The 18,432-nt window shown below is 40.4% G+C and overlaps 1 protein-coding gene across 10 annotated transcripts in view; it reads left to right on the forward strand.

The window, feature by feature from the left end:
* CADPS2 (calcium dependent secretion activator 2) overlaps positions 1 to 18,432 on the forward strand; it is a 575,994-nt gene that overhangs the window by 441,141 nt on the left and 116,421 nt on the right. For all 10 annotated transcript variants that reach the window (XM_033958190.1, XM_033958192.1, XM_033958189.1 and 7 more), the window contains one exon: positions 10,315 to 10,456. In XM_033958190.1, the coding sequence (XP_033814081.1) occupies positions 10,315 to 10,456 (142 nt within the window). The remainder of the gene's footprint in view (positions 1 to 10,314; positions 10,457 to 18,432) is intronic.

The following is an 18,432-nucleotide window of genomic DNA, read 5'->3' on the forward strand; positions in this document are numbered from 1 at the left end:
AGCATAGGTAACTTGTGAGAGGTTCTTCCAAGATCCACAAATGATTTTTTTTTTAAAATATAAATCTTTATTAATTTTCAAAACCAACACAAAGTGCCATGAATTATATAAACATTAATAATCAACATAAGCACTTAAATTCCATCAATAACAATACAGAAAAAAAACTGTTCCTCCCCTCCCTTCCATCAATTTAATCAAGAAATATACCCAAAAACAAACAATAATATCCCCCCACCCACCCACCCCGTCCTCGATATGTATAAAAATAAACAGAAAATTAAATAAAGACAATTATGTTGAAGTAACAAAGGATGTCAACGGGCCCCAAACCAAATTTTAAAAAATTGCTATGCTCCAACATATCTGCATTCATCTTTTCATATTTGTAACTTAAACATACTCTAGCCCAGTGGTTCCCAACCCTGTCCTGGAGGAACACCAGGCCAATTGGGTTTTCAGGCCTAATGAATATGCATGAAGAAAATTTGCATGCCTATCACTTCCATCATATTCAAATCTCTCTCATGCATATTCATTAGGACTAGCCTGAAAACCCGATTGGCCTGGTGTTCCTCCAGGACAGGGTTGGGAATCACTGCTCTAGCCCACCAAAACTGAAAGTTGAGGAGGTCGCAATTTTTCCAATTGCAGGTTACCATTTGCATAGCGATCCCTGTCATTATTAGGAAGAGCCTACCTTTGTAGCGATCCATGGGAGGCTTAATATGCAGCAATGTTCCACATATAATTGCCTCATACGTTAAAAGGATTGTTGATTCCAGTATGAGGTTAATCTGTCTTCCAGAAGCTGAGTATCAAAGGGCACAACAGATGATCCAGTGTCTAAATGACAATGCCACAAATGATTTTTAATGCAGCAATGAGTAAAGAATCAAACAATAAAGCATCAAAATCATTTAAACCAGAATTGAGAGAGGCACTTTTCAGGACAATGGTTGCATAAGAAAAATGTGCCAAAGCTGAACTGGAAACCCCAAAACAAACTCAGCAAGTACTTCATTTTGTATTAAACACAATTGGTGGCATAACCATGAGAGGGGTCTGGGCCTCCCACTTTGAACGTAGACCCCTCCCCTCAAAATGAATATCTCCTTTGCTGTAGCTGGTGGGACATTTTGTTTTTCCATCATCTTGGTCCCAGTTTTTGCTTTTGTTTATCTTCTACTAATTCTCTTTCCAAGCCTCGGGAACCCCGGTTCTATCCTCATGGGAGTCCTGTGAGTCTTGGGGGGAGGGGTTCCCCGTGGGAGTCCTGTAGACCTGGAGAGATCCCTGTGGGGGCCCGCAGGATTCCCGCAATCCCCGTTCCCGTGCAGACCTCTATTCCAGACCCAGAATGGTGTACTATATCAAAGCAGACTTCATATTTCCTCTTTACATACTTAAGAAATATAAATTTTAAACAAAGGGAAATAAGATTATCCCTTTTTATTGGACTAACAATACATTTTTTGAGTAACATTTGGAAGCCAGAGCCACCGTCCTCAAGAGTCAGCAGATGCAATGCAAAATGGCAGATTCTAGCAGAGCAGGAGGGCTCTAAGGAAGACCTTTGCTGTTCTGCAGTCTATCTCATAGGACCAGGGCTTTTTTTTTTCTTCATTTTATTCCATCATTTGCTTGAAACAACCAAAGTTGGGCTGTGTTGTGAATAGGAGGAGGACATTTAAAATATTGTAATTAGACAGATAGCTAAAAAATGAACGTGGCATTTATATCCAATATATCCAAGAATGATCTTTTCCCGTGGCAGAGAACCTATGACACGGGCAAGGGGGAGAGCAGGGGGCATCTAGATGTGCCTTTAACATAGCTTGAATTGATATGACATAAAATATCATTAACGTTCCTGTCATTCTACAAATAGAGGTATTTGTTTGATTAGGTTGAGCGCGTTAGCAGTTTATAATAAGACTTCCATTTTTTTTTTTTTTTTGTTCAAAGTGTTAATGTATTGTATTTCTTTTACACTTGCAAAATATCTTCATGCTTTTTTAGTGGAGGGTATTTATAGATAAGTTGAATGTTTAGAAGAACAGATATGCCAAGTTACATGTTTTAGGCTTCCATCTCCAGCTGATATACTGAAGAACTCTTCTTTCACACAGTGTATCCTGCTTCTGTTCCTTGCTTCCCCCCCCCCCCCATTCTAACAGTTCAGCATCGCTTCCTTTTTTTCCCTGCAGTCCTCCAAATTTGTAGTTGTCATCAGAAGCAGCAGCGGCAGAATCAGGCTGCTTCCAGCTGGCCCTAGAGCAGGGGTGGGCAACTCCGGTCCTCGAGGGCCGGAATCCAGTCGGGTCTTTGGGATTTCCCCAATGAATATGCATGAGATTTATTTGCATGCACTGCTTTCAATGCATATTCATTGGGGAAATCCTGAAAACCCGACTGGATTCTGGCCCTCGAGGACCGGAGTTGCCCAACTCTGCCCTAGAGCCTTCTCTCTACCACATACTGCCCACACAGAAATAGGAATTTGCTCAGAGGGTAGGACGTGGTAGAGGGAATGTCATGGTGCTGTTTGGAGGCATTCTGTCTTAATCACTGCTAGTGGTGAACCTGCCAATTTGGAGGATTGAAGGGAGAGGGAGGGAGAAATGCTGGAACCCACAGGGAGCAGAGAAGAGGAAAGGGAAGGGAGTAAGACAAATAAAGATAAAAATGTAGGACCTATACAGAAGCAGGGGGAGGGGAAAGGGAGAGACACCAGACTAGGGAGGGAGAGATGTTGAAGCCACTTAGGGATGGAGGGGTGCAGGTTTTGTAGTCTGTGGTCGAAGTCAGCAGGTTGGTGAGTTATATACTAAAACAGAACAAGAGAGGAATTTCAAAATCATTGCAAGTTGTAGGTGAATGGACTAGGGAGGGGAGGAAATGGAAGTACCAGAAATGATAGGGAAAAGGGGTATAAAGAGGAAAATGGACAGAAAACGCTGAAAGAGTGTTAGGAAAAAATACGGTGCCTCACACAACGAACTTAATTGGTTCCAGGAGCAAGTTTGTTATGCGAAAAGTTCGTTATGTGAAACGCGTTTTCCCATAACAATACATGTTAAAAAAAATAATTCGTTCTGTAGCATAAAATATGCTAAGATGACATAAAAAAAGATAAATTTTTTGTTATTATTTTTATTTAGATACATCTAAAAACATACATCTCCCTGTCCTTTTACTTCCACTATCTTCCTATCCCATCTCTATTCCCTTTTGTCCCTCTCCCCATGATCAATCATCTCACCACCTCTCTCTGCCCTCACCCTCAGGGTTCAAGATTGCTTCCACTCTTTTTCCTGTTGTTCTCTCTGCCTGTCACCCAATGATTTAGCATCCCTTCTGCCCTTGTCCAATATTTCCCCTTCTCTCCCTCCCTCTCATCCCCTGCTCCAACATGTGCTTTCAGCGGCCTTCTCCCCCCTTAAGCGTCTTTTCTTCTCCACTCCACCTTTCCTCCCTCCCTGCCTCCACCTTTGTGGCGCTTTTGCACCCGACCGACAACAGAACAGGCCCGGTCGGACAAATCTCCCTGTCCTGTAGCCGCGAATCTAAATTACCTTCTTACAGCAGCTGGATTATTGAAGCTGCTGTAAGAGGTAATTTAGATTCGCGGCTACAGGGCAGGGAGGTTTGTCGGCCGGGCCTGTTGTCGGTCGATCGGGGGACCTGACCAGCTGTGCACATTCTTCGGGGCGGACCGCCCCCTCCCCCCTCTTTCGTTCGCCATTGCCTTCTTCCTACCTGCCCTGCCGCAGCCGCACACAGCCGACCGGAAGTCTTCCTGATGTCAGCGCTGACGTCGGAGGAAGGGAGGGCTTTGCTTAAGCCCTCCCTCCGACGTCAGCGCTGACATCGGGAAGATTTCCGTTCGGCTGTGTGCTGCGACAGGGCAGGTAAGGAGAAGGAGACTACCCTCGCGGCTCGACCAACCCCGCTGCGATCCAACCCCGCAGGAACCCCGGAAGGATGCAGCTCGGGCGACTTCGTTGTGTGAAACGAAGTCCGTTGTACGAATCAAGACATAAAGTTCGTTGTGCGCAGCGTTCGCTGTGCGAGGCGGCCGTTATGCGAGGCACCACTGTACAAAGAAAAGAAACACTGGGACCAAAGTGAAAGGGGGGAAAAGCTACTCAAGACAACAAAGGTATAAATTATTTTCATTTGAATATATTTATTTAAAACATTTTTAATCTGCCTATATCCAAGGCGGTTCACGGTATTGCGTGTTTCAGGATTTGCACAATATAAAGATCCCATTCATCAGCAAAAAATCATAAGATTATACCATCTCAACCGCTCATTTACTACATTACTTCAATCAAGATGCATAAACCTAATAACCTGCAAAAAAAGATGATTTTCAGAAAGTAAAATATTAGCTCGAGAAGCAGAATATTAGCTTAAAAGACCTTGAACAAACAAATGGGCCTTGAACAACTTTCTAAATTGCAATAGATTTCTACATAACTGTAAGGGCTCCTTTTACTAAGCTGCACTAGCGGTTTTAGCGCGCACGCGCTAGACGCTAACGCCTCCATAGAGCCGGCGTTAGTTTTTCCACGTAGCGCAGGGGTTAGCGTGCGCTAATCTCCAGCATGCGCTAAAAACGCTACCGCAGCTTAGTAAAAGGAGCCCTAAGAACAGAAGAACACAGTACTGGACAAATGCATTCCACATAAATGGTCCATTTATAGAGAATATACTCTATTTAATGGAATATGCCTGCTTTTCGAAAAGTGTATCTCATGCCTTTGCAAGTCAATTTCCCTAATATTATAGCTGTATGTGCAGTATTCTGCTAGCATGTAGGGAGGGGGGTTCCCCAGAAATAAGAAGCAGTCCCATTTGTTCTGTTTTCTCACTGGGTGGTGTACTGATGTTTTAGGGCTTGGTGTAATATTTACAATGCTGCATTTTCACAGATAAGGGAGTTGCCCTTTGAGTCCTGGAAGTTAGCACCGTTATGGTATGGTGAGGTTCTGTGTGTTCTTTACACAAGTTTGTGCATAGTGTTTTACAGTGGAAGGACTGATGTTTTGGCCTTTCTGAAGTGACATAAAAAACTTTAATGTCTTTTTAGTTTGTAATAATACTAGAGGAGGCTTTAGAACATTTTGTAAGATCTGCTGTATGTTGAGGTGGTTGGTCTTTATACTGTAGCAGACTTGTAACTGATCAGTTTTACCTTATGAAGCACTGACTACTACAGGACCTTTAAATAAAGTTGAATTGTTTTCATAGATGTGTATGTGGTTTAGTGTTGTTAAGTGCTTGAAATAATTGAGTTCAAAATTTGTAAAGTGTCACCCATGGTGCAGAAATCTATTTTTAGGTGCACAAACATGAAGGCATTACTTGTCAATAAGAGTAGCCGGCAGCCCTTCCTCAGGCCTCAGTTCCTTCACCAATACACAAAATTTATACACAGAATGCACCACGAGAAAAACATCAATGATTGGCCTTCACTCTCACTCGTTAAAGTGGTAAATGTCACTCTCGCTCGTTAAGGTGGTAAATGTTTGGGATGGACCACCCTTGACACGGCTGAAAAAGCCAGGAACACTAGATAAAGCAGGAATATTAATTTTCTAGACAGCTCAGCTAAAACATGCAGAAACAATCATTCCCCTGTACTGTTCTGATTTTCTGTTTTTCTTGAGTGGATGTTAAATGTTTAAGGATTTTTCTAGTCTTTTCCACTGTGAGACTGAGCAGATGGAGCAGCATAGAAATGTAAGATAAAAATAAACAAACCTAAGTGAATCTGCTTGCTATTGCACTGCTCAGCATGAAGTGTGCAAAACAGGGGCATAGCCAGCCTTCAAATTTGGGGGCATCTAGGGGTGGACTGGAGGGTTAACACATTCCCCTCCCTCCCCCCCCCCCATACACTCTAAAGATATATATGCTAGCAGGAATGCCGAAGCCCTACAAGCTACTTCCTGAGCCTTTCCCCTCCTCCTGGCGCTGCTTCTTTAATGCACAAGTCAGAGACACGACTCCAGCCGCTTCCGGAACGTCTGGTGTATACTCTAATCCAGGGGTCCCCAAAGTCCCTCCTTGAGGGCCGAATCCAGTCGGGTTTTCAGGATTTCCCCAATGAATATGCATTGAAAGCAGTGCATGCACATAGATCTCATGCACATTCATTGGGGAAATCCTGAAAACCTGACTGGACTTTGGGGACCCCTGCTCTAATCTAAGCCAATACCGTATCATCTCCTGAAGTAGGGGCTCGATTTGGTTTACATAAGACTTCAATAAACAGGGAAATCAGTTTAACTAACTTGTGAATTACTAAACAAAAAAGACAATTAACACTCCTTAGTACCATTTCCAAAAAACTGTTGAAATAGCATTGTTTTCATCGATTTACAAAAAATCCGGAGAGAGAGCAAAGAGTTCTAATATAACTAGGAATTTCTTTCCAAATCGTTGTAAACCTAAACGAAAAGGAACGAGAGATATTACCAACAAGCTTTATCCCTTTCACTGAAGGAAATGAGAGTTTGTACTTTTAAGAATTCCTTGAAACAACAGACCGAAGAGAATTCCATGTTAGAGGGACTATAGGCAAAAATAGACCATGGATAATTTTGAATATCATACAAGTGCATTTAAATCAAATTCTAAGATGAACAGGGAGCCGGTGAAGATTTCTCAATAATGGAAATACATGATCAAATTTCCTTTTTCAGCAAGGACTTTACAGGAGAGATTACAGTAGTCGTTCTCCGTAATCTCATGTAGTCTAAAACGAAACCAAATTAAAATTGCAACCTCAGAACTTAATTGGCAGCAATTTCACAGGTATGTTTGTAAAATGGAATAGTTACACGTGGAAGTTGCGAAATCACCATTTCCACTGATGCGTCATTGCCTCCAGGTGGAAGCTATGGGGCTTGTGCCATTAATTTTTCTAAAGGATATATTTCTAAAATGGCTCTCCCGTTGTATGTGCTGACAAATTTATTAACTCTTGTAAGTATCGTAGAGCAGATCTTTTTCTAATGCGTCCGGAACTAAGCACTTCTCAACCTGGACATGTTAAGTCCAGTCTCTATGTAAAATGAGGCTCAACTTTTGCTTTGCCGCATATTCCCAGCATTCAGGGTGGTTTAGGATTGCTAGATATCCGTATCTACCATGTAGTTCATCTTTTCCATCTGACTCAGGATTGGATTGAAGATAGTGAGTTGTTTTGTAATCTGACCTTGGAAAAGTAGCTAAGCAAGCCCTATAGCTTGGCATATGTTTTGAATGCCCCACACTGCTTGTTTCCACCTTCTGTAAATCATAATTTGCTTTTCCATTTGGTATAGTGGGTACAGCGTCACATAAGATTATGGCGGTATAGAAAAATAAAGTTATTATTATTATAATTCAGTCTCTGGGAGGGAGAGGAAGATGGTATGGAATGGTGCATTTTATTCAGGTCTTAAAGATACTTGATTTCAGGAGTGGAGTAAGTAAGTTATCTGTTAGTTATAACATGTGCTTGATGAGAGAGCCACAGAGATCACCCTGAAGTGTTCGCCCTGAAGTCCCCAGGGTGCCAGGCTGGACTCGGTTCAAACCCCGCCTCCGATCCTCGGCAATGATAAAGTCTGCTGAATGTACTACTATCTCTACAGGGATCCCTGTCGTGGCTCAGCAGTCAGAGTGCTCGCCCTAAAAAGTCCCCAGGGTCCCAGGCTGGACCCGGTTCAAACCCTGGCTCCGCCAGTGAAATTCAAGGGGGTGGGAAAAAAAAAACAATCGCACCGGAGCCTCGGCAATAATAAAGTCTGCTGAATGTACTACCTCTACAGGGACCCCTGTTGTGGCTCAGCAGTCAGAGTGCTTTCCCTGAAGTCCCCAGGGTCCCAGGCTGGACCCAGTTCAAACCCCACCTCCGATCCTCAGCAATGATAAAGTCTGCTGAATGTACTACCTCTACAGGGACCCCTGCCATAGTTCAGCAGTCAGATGCTCGCCCTGAAGGTCCCAGGCTGGACCCGGTTCAAACCCCAGCTCCGCCAGTGAAATTCAAGGGGGTGAAAAAAAAACCAATCACCTCCGAGCCTCGGCAATGATAAAGTCCACTGAATGAATCTTTTGAAGTGTTGTCTAGCTAGACATGAGAACATAAGAATAGCCATACTGGGTCAGACCAATGGTATGTCTAGTCCAGTATCCTGTTCCAATAGTGGCCAATCCAGGTCCCGATTCCCCTCATTTGCATGCACAGATCGGGATTGGATCGGAGAAGAGGTTAGTGAATCAGTTCGGAGGGAAATCGGGTCACAAAAGGGCTCGCAAATCGATCGGTACACGATTGGTTTGCTTAGTGAATCTAGCCCTATGCATACAGAATTTGGGCCTTAGCACATGAATCAAATCAATGCAAAATAAATGGACATCAAAATGGACAGGGGGCTCTCTCTCAAATACTGTAGAATGAGTTCATTTATTGGCCAGTTAGGAAAGTGAGCTCATAGTAGTTGGAATGCCTTAGTGATGAGAAGACAGCCATTATGTGGTTTTCCAACCGATATTTTTACAGAAAAATCAAAATGCAGACTTTAAGGCAGAACTGTCAGTTATTACTGAAGAGACAGTTGCAGTCTTAGGACTATTGTCAGGCATCTCAGAAGCCTCCATGTCATTATGCATCTTAAAGATTCCTAAGTGTAATTTGGACAATATTCTTACAGTTACTATAAATTGACAGCATTTGATTTATGTGTGTGTATATGTACATATATATATATAGAGAGAGAGAGAGAGAGATTTATAGATTATTTATACAGTATATACAGAGAGATAGATAGATATAAATTAGAAGCAGTAAATCTTGTGGCAGAATTGATCTTTCAGACCCTTTCCTTCTGATTGTAATGTCTTTATCTATTTTCCACTGTAAAGCTGTTAATATACGGTAATAAATATCTCATATATAGTTAAACAAGAATATATACTTTATGTATAAACATTTAGCCTTATTCAAAATATGTTCCTTATTTTGTGCCTATGGAGAATAACAGTGGGAGCCAGAAAATTATTGTTTTGTGTAATTTCCCATGTCCTTTCCTGGAATTTTCATTTTATTCAGGTTTTTCTAGTCATTTTGTCATTACAGGAGCAATGCATTTAAGAGAATGCCCTCTTTCCTGAAAGTAGGTGCTTATGCGATGGTTTGCATGCATGAAGTATAGGGAAAGAATACAAACTCTTTCTAAAAGTGTGCCCTCTTTGCAAATAGTGTGCACTGTTATTGACAAATGAAAAAATCATAAGACGTCAAGATTTTTCCACTCATTTTCATTTACCACCCCTACTCCTTTTACAAAACTGCAGAAGCCACAGGCTGTCATGCTGATTTCTTTGGGCTGCTCCTGATGCTCATAGGAACTCTGAGTGTTGGGCACAGAGTATTCAGCGCACTGACCTGTGCTAAAAACCACTTCCATGGTTTTGTAAAAGGTGGAGGAGCGGAGGGCATTAATGGCATAGAAATATGTCATTGCCTATAACAGTCCAAAAATATTTTTATGGAGTAGATAGAATCTATTACTTCATGTTTTTTCCTTAATTGTTCTTTTCTTTTTTCTTTTTTTTTCCAAAATCTTTATTCATTTTTACATCTCACAACAAGTGTACAATAATAAAACAATTGATTCATATAGAACACTTGAAAATCTTTCTTATTATCAACATAAATGTATAAATTGAAGACCCTTCCCCCACCCTCCCTTTTCTTCAAAATCAATCAATCAATCAATCAATCATATTATACATATATTATGTTCAAAGATATTGCAGAATCAATAATAAATCTATACATCCCCCCTTCCCAATCTTATATCTACTTTAAGTGCAGAAAATGTGTCTAATCATTACAATATTCTGTCAATGGCCCCCAAATCTTTTTGAAATTATTATAGTTCCCCTTTTGTATGGCAATAATTCTTTCCATTTTATATATATGACAGAGCGAATTCCACCAATCAGGTGGAACTAAGTCTGGTGTAATCTTTCCAATTGCTAGTAATATGCTGAATGGCAACAATTGTTCTTTTCTTTTAAAAATTTTAGTTCTACCCTTTTCTCCTCCGTTTCCAAGTATGGTGTCTATAGTTAGTCCATTGTATGTCTCAATAGGTATAATTTTTTTATGTACATCGCTTTGAATTAATTATAAAAGCGTATTTTATCAAATTTTAATAAAACCTGAAACCTGAAAAACCTGTATTACTTTATCTGAAACACAGATGAGTTTAAATATGTTTTTTTTTTTTGTTTGTTTTGAAGCTCTTATGTGCAATGGAAAGTTTCATAAACATCTGCAGGATACGTTTGTTCCCCTGGTTATCCGCTATATTGACCTTATGGAGTCCTCAATTGCCCAGTCCATTCACAGAGGGCTTGAACAAGAGACCTGGCAGCCAGTCAAGTAAGTAAACTCTCCTCCTGACCATGATTCACTTGAGTGGGACAGAGAAAAGGTTTAACAAAATGGCTGACTGCATTTCTGTTGAAAGTCTAACTAATGCAATCATAGAGGTCACATGTGATAGCTTAACACTAGGGCTGTACTTCAATTAAAATTTTTAATCGGACAATTAAACACATAAAATGCTGACACATCCTAATTTGTATTGGCTCCATTTGTTTTTTTGTTTTAATTCCTTATGTTCCTGAAATGTTTGTTCTTTTCGCAGGAGCATCACCAACAGTCTTCCTAATGTACCTCTTCCAAAAGTTCCAAGTCTGACTCTTAATCTTCCACAGATACCTAGCTTTTCTGCACCATCCTGGATGGCTTCTTTATATGATTCCACGTGTGTATTCCTGACTGTGCTTCAGGTTGCATGCCAGCTCTGCATGACCCTGCCTGAAAACCTTTTCATGTTGTCGTTGGCTTGCCTAGTGATATTTGTTTTTACGTCTGGTCGTTTTAGTTGCCCCTATTTTTACAGTAAGGAGCCTTGTGGAAATGTAGTTGTGCTTTTCTAGTGTTTGCCGTTAGCACATTCATCGTCGTCGTTGTTGTTATCTGCAAGTACCACCAACCTACAGGTCTACAGGAGAACTGGTTGGTGCAGGCTTTGGATTTTCATGACTTTTTAGCATTCTGTATATTAAATGGATGGTGTGAAATGACTTAAGTTGGGTGAAATAAGTAAGATTTACAACCTGACAAAAGAAAAGGTTGACACAATAGGTTAGAAGATGCCATCACAACCCATTTACATTACAAGATATTGCACCTGGTGAAGCAGGATGAAATGCAAAAGTATTTATATCTGTTGTGCCTAATATTGCTGGCTTGGTTTCTATATACTTCTTATTTTTACCCATGGACAAGGATCTTAATGACTTGTGTCTTAGATAAGATGACAAGCAAATACTGCTTCGAGTGTATTCTCAAAAATAAGGCCACTGCAGGGAAAATTAGAAAATGACTACCCTTGTTAAATTTTTTCTTTTGGTTGTTTTACCAAATAGCAATGATTGGTTGTTACAAAGTTAACAGGGAGGAGGTTGATGACCTGAGTGGATATGGGTTCCATTATTCTACCAAAGGTTAGAATGAAAAGAGAAAGCTCCTGAAATAATGATGAACTCTTTAGCTTCCAATATCCAGATGTTGGAGGAGTGAGACAGATAGATAAGAGAGGTTCCCAGAGGCTTGAAGCAGGTGGACATCTTTGCTTTCAAGCCCAGTGAGAAGACTTGTCCTGAGCATCCTCATTATAGGGGGATGGGGTGAGACACATCTTGCCTTACAATGGTGCGGGTGCTAGGGCAGACTGAGAAGCTGGACCTAGCCAGCCGATTTTGGAGAGGCACCTTGAGCAAGGACCTAGCTAACATTGGTAGTTGTGTGTGTGTGAGAGGGGGGGAGGAAGATGAAGAAGATTGAGTGATAGGGGAACTTAACCGGAGGCAGAGTAATGTAAGCCTGAGTGGTATTAAAAGGTCTCCCACTGAATGTTTTTAAACTGTGTGCAGTGGAAAATTTGGCACATATTGGTTGGTCAAAATTTCTTTCATGGGCAGAAGTGCAAAAACTTACTTATCAGAGCACTTCCAAATCACATTTCTTGCTTCTCTTCAGAGAATTGTTCATTGAAAGCTTCTATACCGCTACTGACGACTGGTGAAGTCAATTCAGAGCAGTTTTCATGAGCTTCTGTAATGGTGTTACAATACATGAGCTTCTGTAAAGGTGTTATAATACAGAGTTAGTATTTTCTGAGATGCTTTTAAATACAGACAGCTTCCCCTCCAATCTCACCCTTTATTGGATCATTATTAATCATAATTTGAAGTCATTCTGCCTTTAGCGGGGTCATGTTCTAATAGTTTGTCACACATGGAGGGGGGAGCAACCCAAGCTAAATTGTTCAATTCTGTAGGATGGCTTTGTCAGAGTTCTCATTTTCTCCAGGATATGATTATTAGGTTTCATATTCAGTAGGTTTTGACCTGGAATCATAACACGGAGGTCCATGCCAACCCAACAAGCTCCAACTGAGCGTGGTGGGCATTTAGGGCGGTTTTCAATTATTTTTGTGCTAAGTGGCCTTCCTAGCTGTTGATGGCAGGGAGCTCATTGCTCTATACTTTAGGAAACTATGCATGGTTAGCTTTGTAATATTAAGTTTTACTAATGCTTTCCAGTAAAGAAAGCTGTGGCCATTTTATTCCAATTCACGGCAACAAATGTCATTCTCTGAACCAAGCATTGTTTAAGAGGGGGAGTTGCTATGTTGTATTTGGCTACCTTGGAGGTAGGAAGTGGTCTGAAATCCCCTGTTAGTGTCAATAACAAGTTTCATTCTGTTTCTTAGTCTTCCATACCCAGTGCTACCTTTGTGCATTTGCTTACAAAAAGTCACAGCAGATTTTAAACAAGGAGCGTCAGCCATTGGCAGTCGTTTGTGTTCAAGTTTAGTGATGGCTGGTCACATTCTAATTCTGCATCTCTTCTCATCCTTCAGATTCCCTAGCGGTAACTTTCTATGCGGTATCTCTTCCTTACCCAGCACTCCCTCCTCTTTTTAAGCGTGGTGCCTTGAGACCCAGATGATCATTCTTGCAATAGCTGTGGTCTCTTGGTATAGTGAGCCATCATCATAGTCAAAAAGTGTATAACACAATTCACAGTCACGGGCACCAGCTGGAAGAGGTCTTTCTCTATAGAGGTTATCACCATTGGACTGCTTGGCAGCGTGCCCAGAGATAAAGATACTTAAGGGACTGAATGGTAATGTTTTGATACAGGCACGAATGTCAGTAACAAATGAAAGTGGTTATAGTGCTGATGATTTAATAGTAGGAAGCGCTTTTCGTGTTTATGTAAGCAAAGAAATAAACTTACCCAGGACATTCTTAGATTTTCATTATATATTTAGGATATTTCTTAGTGTATAACTACTTGATTATGCAGTAAATGCCAACAGAGATCTAATTATTCTTTACCTATAGTTTATGAGTTATCCAAAGGGAGAGCATTTTTGGAAACTTTTTCTGTAAGGAAATAAAGGCTTTATTCACAGAAATTGACTGTTTATGCTTAAATTTCCCAGACTGTGAAGCAGTGTTCCTAGGAGTGGGATTGAAGGGGGGGGGGTTGCATTTATGTCCACATTTTTCAAAATATGCTTGTATTGCACATAAATTTACCTGCGGAATATATTCACATTCAGAAGGTGGTGTAAATGGGGCCATTTTCAGAACAGAAATCTTTGCATACTTTGGTTTTGAAAATCCACCAGTATTTATGCAGAGGAAAGTATGAGTGTTCTAATTATACAGTATATGTGCTTGAATGTAAAATGAGTTCCCTGAAATGTACAATATGTGTGCACATTTCTGTGAACAGTGACTCCCATTTTTGCTGTTTTGCAAGCGTTTATGTTACATTTCAGTACAGAGATTATGAGAAAACATGGAACATTTTAGCCATCTATATGAGTTTGCAGTAATTCCTCTTTAGTTGGAGAAATATGCTGTTTTCAGAAACTATGCTGAACAAATTGGAGTTTCCAGTGGCAGTGGTCTAATTAAAGCACATTTCAGCTGATTTATATTTTTAATATAGGCTCTAAATCAGGGGTGTCAAAGTCCCGCCTCGAGGACCGCAATCCAGTCGGGTTTTCAGGATTTCCACAATGAATATGCATGGGATCTATTTGCATGCACTGCTTTCATTGTATGCTAATAGATCTCATGCATATTCATTGGGGAAAACCCGACCGGATTGCAACCCTTGAGGAGGGACTTTGCCACCCCTGCTCCAAATAGTGTGAGACTAATGCATGCACTACAGTGGATTTCTTACAAGCCATTCATGGGGACCTAAGTAATAGTCTGAATTAAAATTGTAATGTATGCAAACTGCAGGTTGAAAGAAACAAGTGTATGTGCGCCTGTGTTAGTGAGTACTAACACCATTAATGCTTGTCAGTAATCAGGGGTTCTCAACCCAGTTCATGGGATGCACCTAGCTAATCTGGTTTGCAGGATATCCTCAATGAGACAGAGTTGCATGTACTGCCTCCATTGTATGCAAATCTATCTCATGCATATTCATTGTGGGTATCCTGAAAACCCGACTGGCTGGGTATGTCCCAAGGACTGGGTTGAGAAAGCCAGCATTGCTTAAATGACGATCAAATAACTTGCACTAGCAAGCACTAATACAGTGGCACGTGTTAGTAGCTTTAGCCATTAACTGGAAACCGCCAAATGACGTTCCTACTCCCATTTCACACCAAGCCACTGGAATCAACTGCCCCCATAGATCAGATCCCTTGAAGGACTCCTCAACTTTAGGAAAGCAATAAAAACATACCTCTTCACCTAACTCCCCTGCCCTTGACCGTTGGATTACAAAGCAATGCATATTGGTACCAGATCCCAGTGTGTGTCACGTTAGGAAAACTTGTATTGAAAAATCTTGCACTGTAACTATGGTAAATTTAACCTGTAAACTGTCTTAAGTGTGTAAAGTTCAGAAAAAACTTGTGCTATAAGGATTACTATGACAAATTATAACCTGTAAACTGTACGTTGTATATATTAGCATTAGACACCCCCCCCCTAGTATTTGTCAAATTAGGATTAAAAAACTTGTAAACTTGTACTGAAATTACACTTCCCCCTCCGTATTCGCAGCTTTGTTAACCGCAGTTTCGGTTATTCGCGGTTTTTCGTTCCCAGGCTCCGCCCCCAAATTTACATCATAGGAAATCGCTGCTCCCAGCATTGTACGGAGAAAATCGCTAGACTTGCAGGTCAGGTTATTCTTGGTTTTGTGTCTTTTTTTAGGCTTTTGTTTTGTTTTTTTTACAGAAAAAGCGCGAATAATATACGGAAAGTTATTCGCGGTTTTTCTGTATTCGCTGCCATGCTGTTCCCCTATCACTGTGAATGTGGAGGGGGAAGTGGCAAATCCCGTGCAAACTGTAACCTGTTAAATGTATATTATGTATATTTAACCTGTAACCCATTCTGATCTCTCTTGGGGAAACGGGATAGAAAATGAATTAAATAAATAATACAGAAATTCCTGTTGGGGGCAGAGACTGTCTTGCAGATAATGCGGAAGTCATCACAATGCAAGGTGTAGCTAACTGCATTCCACATAATTATCCATACCAGTAATGACTGTTGCTCCTTGTTAACTGCATGGCGGCCTTCACTAGAGTCCCGGGAATGCTTTCAACAGTTAACAGGGAGGTTTCACCCTAGCGCAATATTTCTCAACGTGTTCCCGGAGTACCCCTTTGCCGGTCAGGGTTTTCAGGATATCCACAATGAATATGCATGAAAGAAATTTGTATATAATGGAGGCAGTGTATGCAAATCAAGTTTATGCATTTTCATTGTGGATATCCTGAAAATCTGACTGGCAAGGGGGTATTCCAGGAATAGGGTTACGAGACGTCCGGATTTCCCCGGACATGTCCTTCTTTTGAGGATATGTCCGGGGGGGAGAGGGGTCTGGATGGCTTTTCAAAACCCGGCACTTTGGGTTTGGAAAGAAATTGCGTCGAACGCGGGTGCCTTCTCGCCTGATGAACAGGCAGCGGGGGCAGGGCTGGAGGCGTACCAGGGCGGGAATGGGTGGAACTGGCTGGGCCTGAGGTTGGTTCTAGAGGTCGGATTTTACTGACATAAAATCAGGAACGATTTAAGAAACAGTGCCCTAGCGCACACCTTAGCTTTGTTTACACATACCAGATGCAGACCCGTAGTGTGTCTTAGTATCGCGGCCCCATAGTACATTACCGCTGAATATTTAGAATTTAGTGTGCTATAAAGGTATTTACTCAATTAGATTCATAACTGTTCAGATCGCCTCTTAAATCCCACCTTCATGCATGGGTAGTTAGTCTTAGAGCCTAAAAGGAAATGTAGATTTCCATGCTTGCTTCAGGCTTCCGTAGTCTCTTTGTTACTGTGTTGTCAGTTGTTTTCACTGGTCTGTGTCTTTTAATGGTACATTTGGGGCATTGTATAGTAAGGTTTGGGAAATGTAAGAAGAGCAAAGTGCTCTGTGCAGTATCCAGTGTTTTTCTGTGATTGGTCCCTTGAGAAGTTAACTCAAAGGACATCTTGGCTAGACGTGAAGAGCTCTGTAAATTATTGGCAGATTTGAGTGAAGAAGGCATACAGGAGGGATGGCAGGGCTGGGACACCTTGTTGAGAAGAAAATGCTTTTAATTAGCCAAGATGGGAGTTTTTCTTCCAAAGTACTTAATTAATGTGCATTCTATATTTTCTCTTTCATTGCATTTAAAAATTTTCTGCTAATTTTTAAAGATGAATGTGGTGTCTGTGCCCATTGTACTTTTGAATTTTATTTTTCTGTTTACTTTATCAATTCAATAATTATTCCAGTCCAGGTACATATAAGGCATTTTAAAACTCATTAAAATCAATTTGTGCGTTTGAGCCAAAAGGTACTATTATGGAACTGACAAATTATATTGAGTACACTTTACCATATATCAGATTTGGAAGTGTCTTAAGTGCAGAGCAATGAAAAATCAAAGCTATCATACGTAGAGGTTTCCAAAGAGAAATGCTGTTCTACTAATTAGCTTGTCATGCTAGTGGAAAGAACAGTCTCCAAATTAATTTACAGTGTCATTAATCTGAAGTGCACTAAAGCAATAATTTTTATTTATTTATATTTTTTAGTTTTCAAATGTAACTACAAACATTATAATGATATGTCAATGTATAATATATCAAAGCAACAAAGCACACATTATAATATTATAATCATTATAAATGTAAATATTATAACAATACAATACTAAAATATAATCAACCCCCTCCCTCCCTCCTCTCTCCCAGAACTGCTAAAAAAAAAATTAATAAATAATGATCAAGGAGCAGAGCGTTTAGGGAAACAACATAAAACTCAGTACTATCTTCAGATTTACAAACATCGACAGCATTTTTATAACTTGCAACTAAATAAAAGGCTAAAAGCTTACTTTTCTAAGCAGAATATAAGAACATATACATTGCCCTACTGGGTCAGACTAAAGGTCCATCAAGCCCAGTATCCTGTTTTCAATAGTGGCCAACCCAGGTCACAGGTACCTGGCAAGATCCCAAGGAATAAAACAGATTTCATACTGCTTATCCTAGGAATAAGTAGTGGATTTCTCCAAGTCATCTCAATAATGACCTATGGACTTCTCTTTTAGGAAATTATCAAAACCTTTTTTTTTAAATATTTTTATTGAAAAAATTTGTATATTACAAATATACACTCCAAACAGAATAACAGTACAAAGTCAACAGTAGACAATGCAAGGACCTCCATGTGATCCTTCACGGAGGCCTAAAACACAAACAAACAAAACCTTTTTTAAACCCTGCTATGCTAACTGATTTTACCACATTCTCTGGCAACAAATTCCAGAGTTTAATTACATGTTGAGTAAAGAAATATTTTCTCTACTCAACATGTAATTAAAAAGTAATGTTTTAAATCTATTACTTAGTAGCTTCATCGCATGCCCCGTAGTCCTAGTAATTTTGGAAGCATCAAACAAACGATTCACATCTACCTTTTCCACTCCACTAAGTATTTTACAGACCTCTGTCATATCCCCCCTGAGCTGTCTCTTCTCCAAGCTGAAGAGCCCTAGCCACTTTAGCTTTTCCTCATAAGGAAGTCGTCCCATCTCTTTTATCATTTTTGCTGCTCTTCTCTATACCTTTTCTAATTCCGTTATATCTTTTTTGCGATATGGCAACCAGAATTGCACATAGTATTCGAGGTACGGACATCCTAAGAATGACACAAAGGCATTATAACATTTTCATCTCTGTTTTCCATTCTTTTCCTGATAATTTCTAACATTCTATTTGCTTTCTTAGCTGCCGTTGCACACT

Source organism: Geotrypetes seraphini, chromosome 9 (genome assembly GCF_902459505.1).
Source record: "Geotrypetes seraphini chromosome 9, aGeoSer1.1, whole genome shotgun sequence".
Lineage (NCBI taxonomy): Eukaryota > Metazoa > Chordata > Amphibia > Gymnophiona > Dermophiidae > Geotrypetes > Geotrypetes seraphini.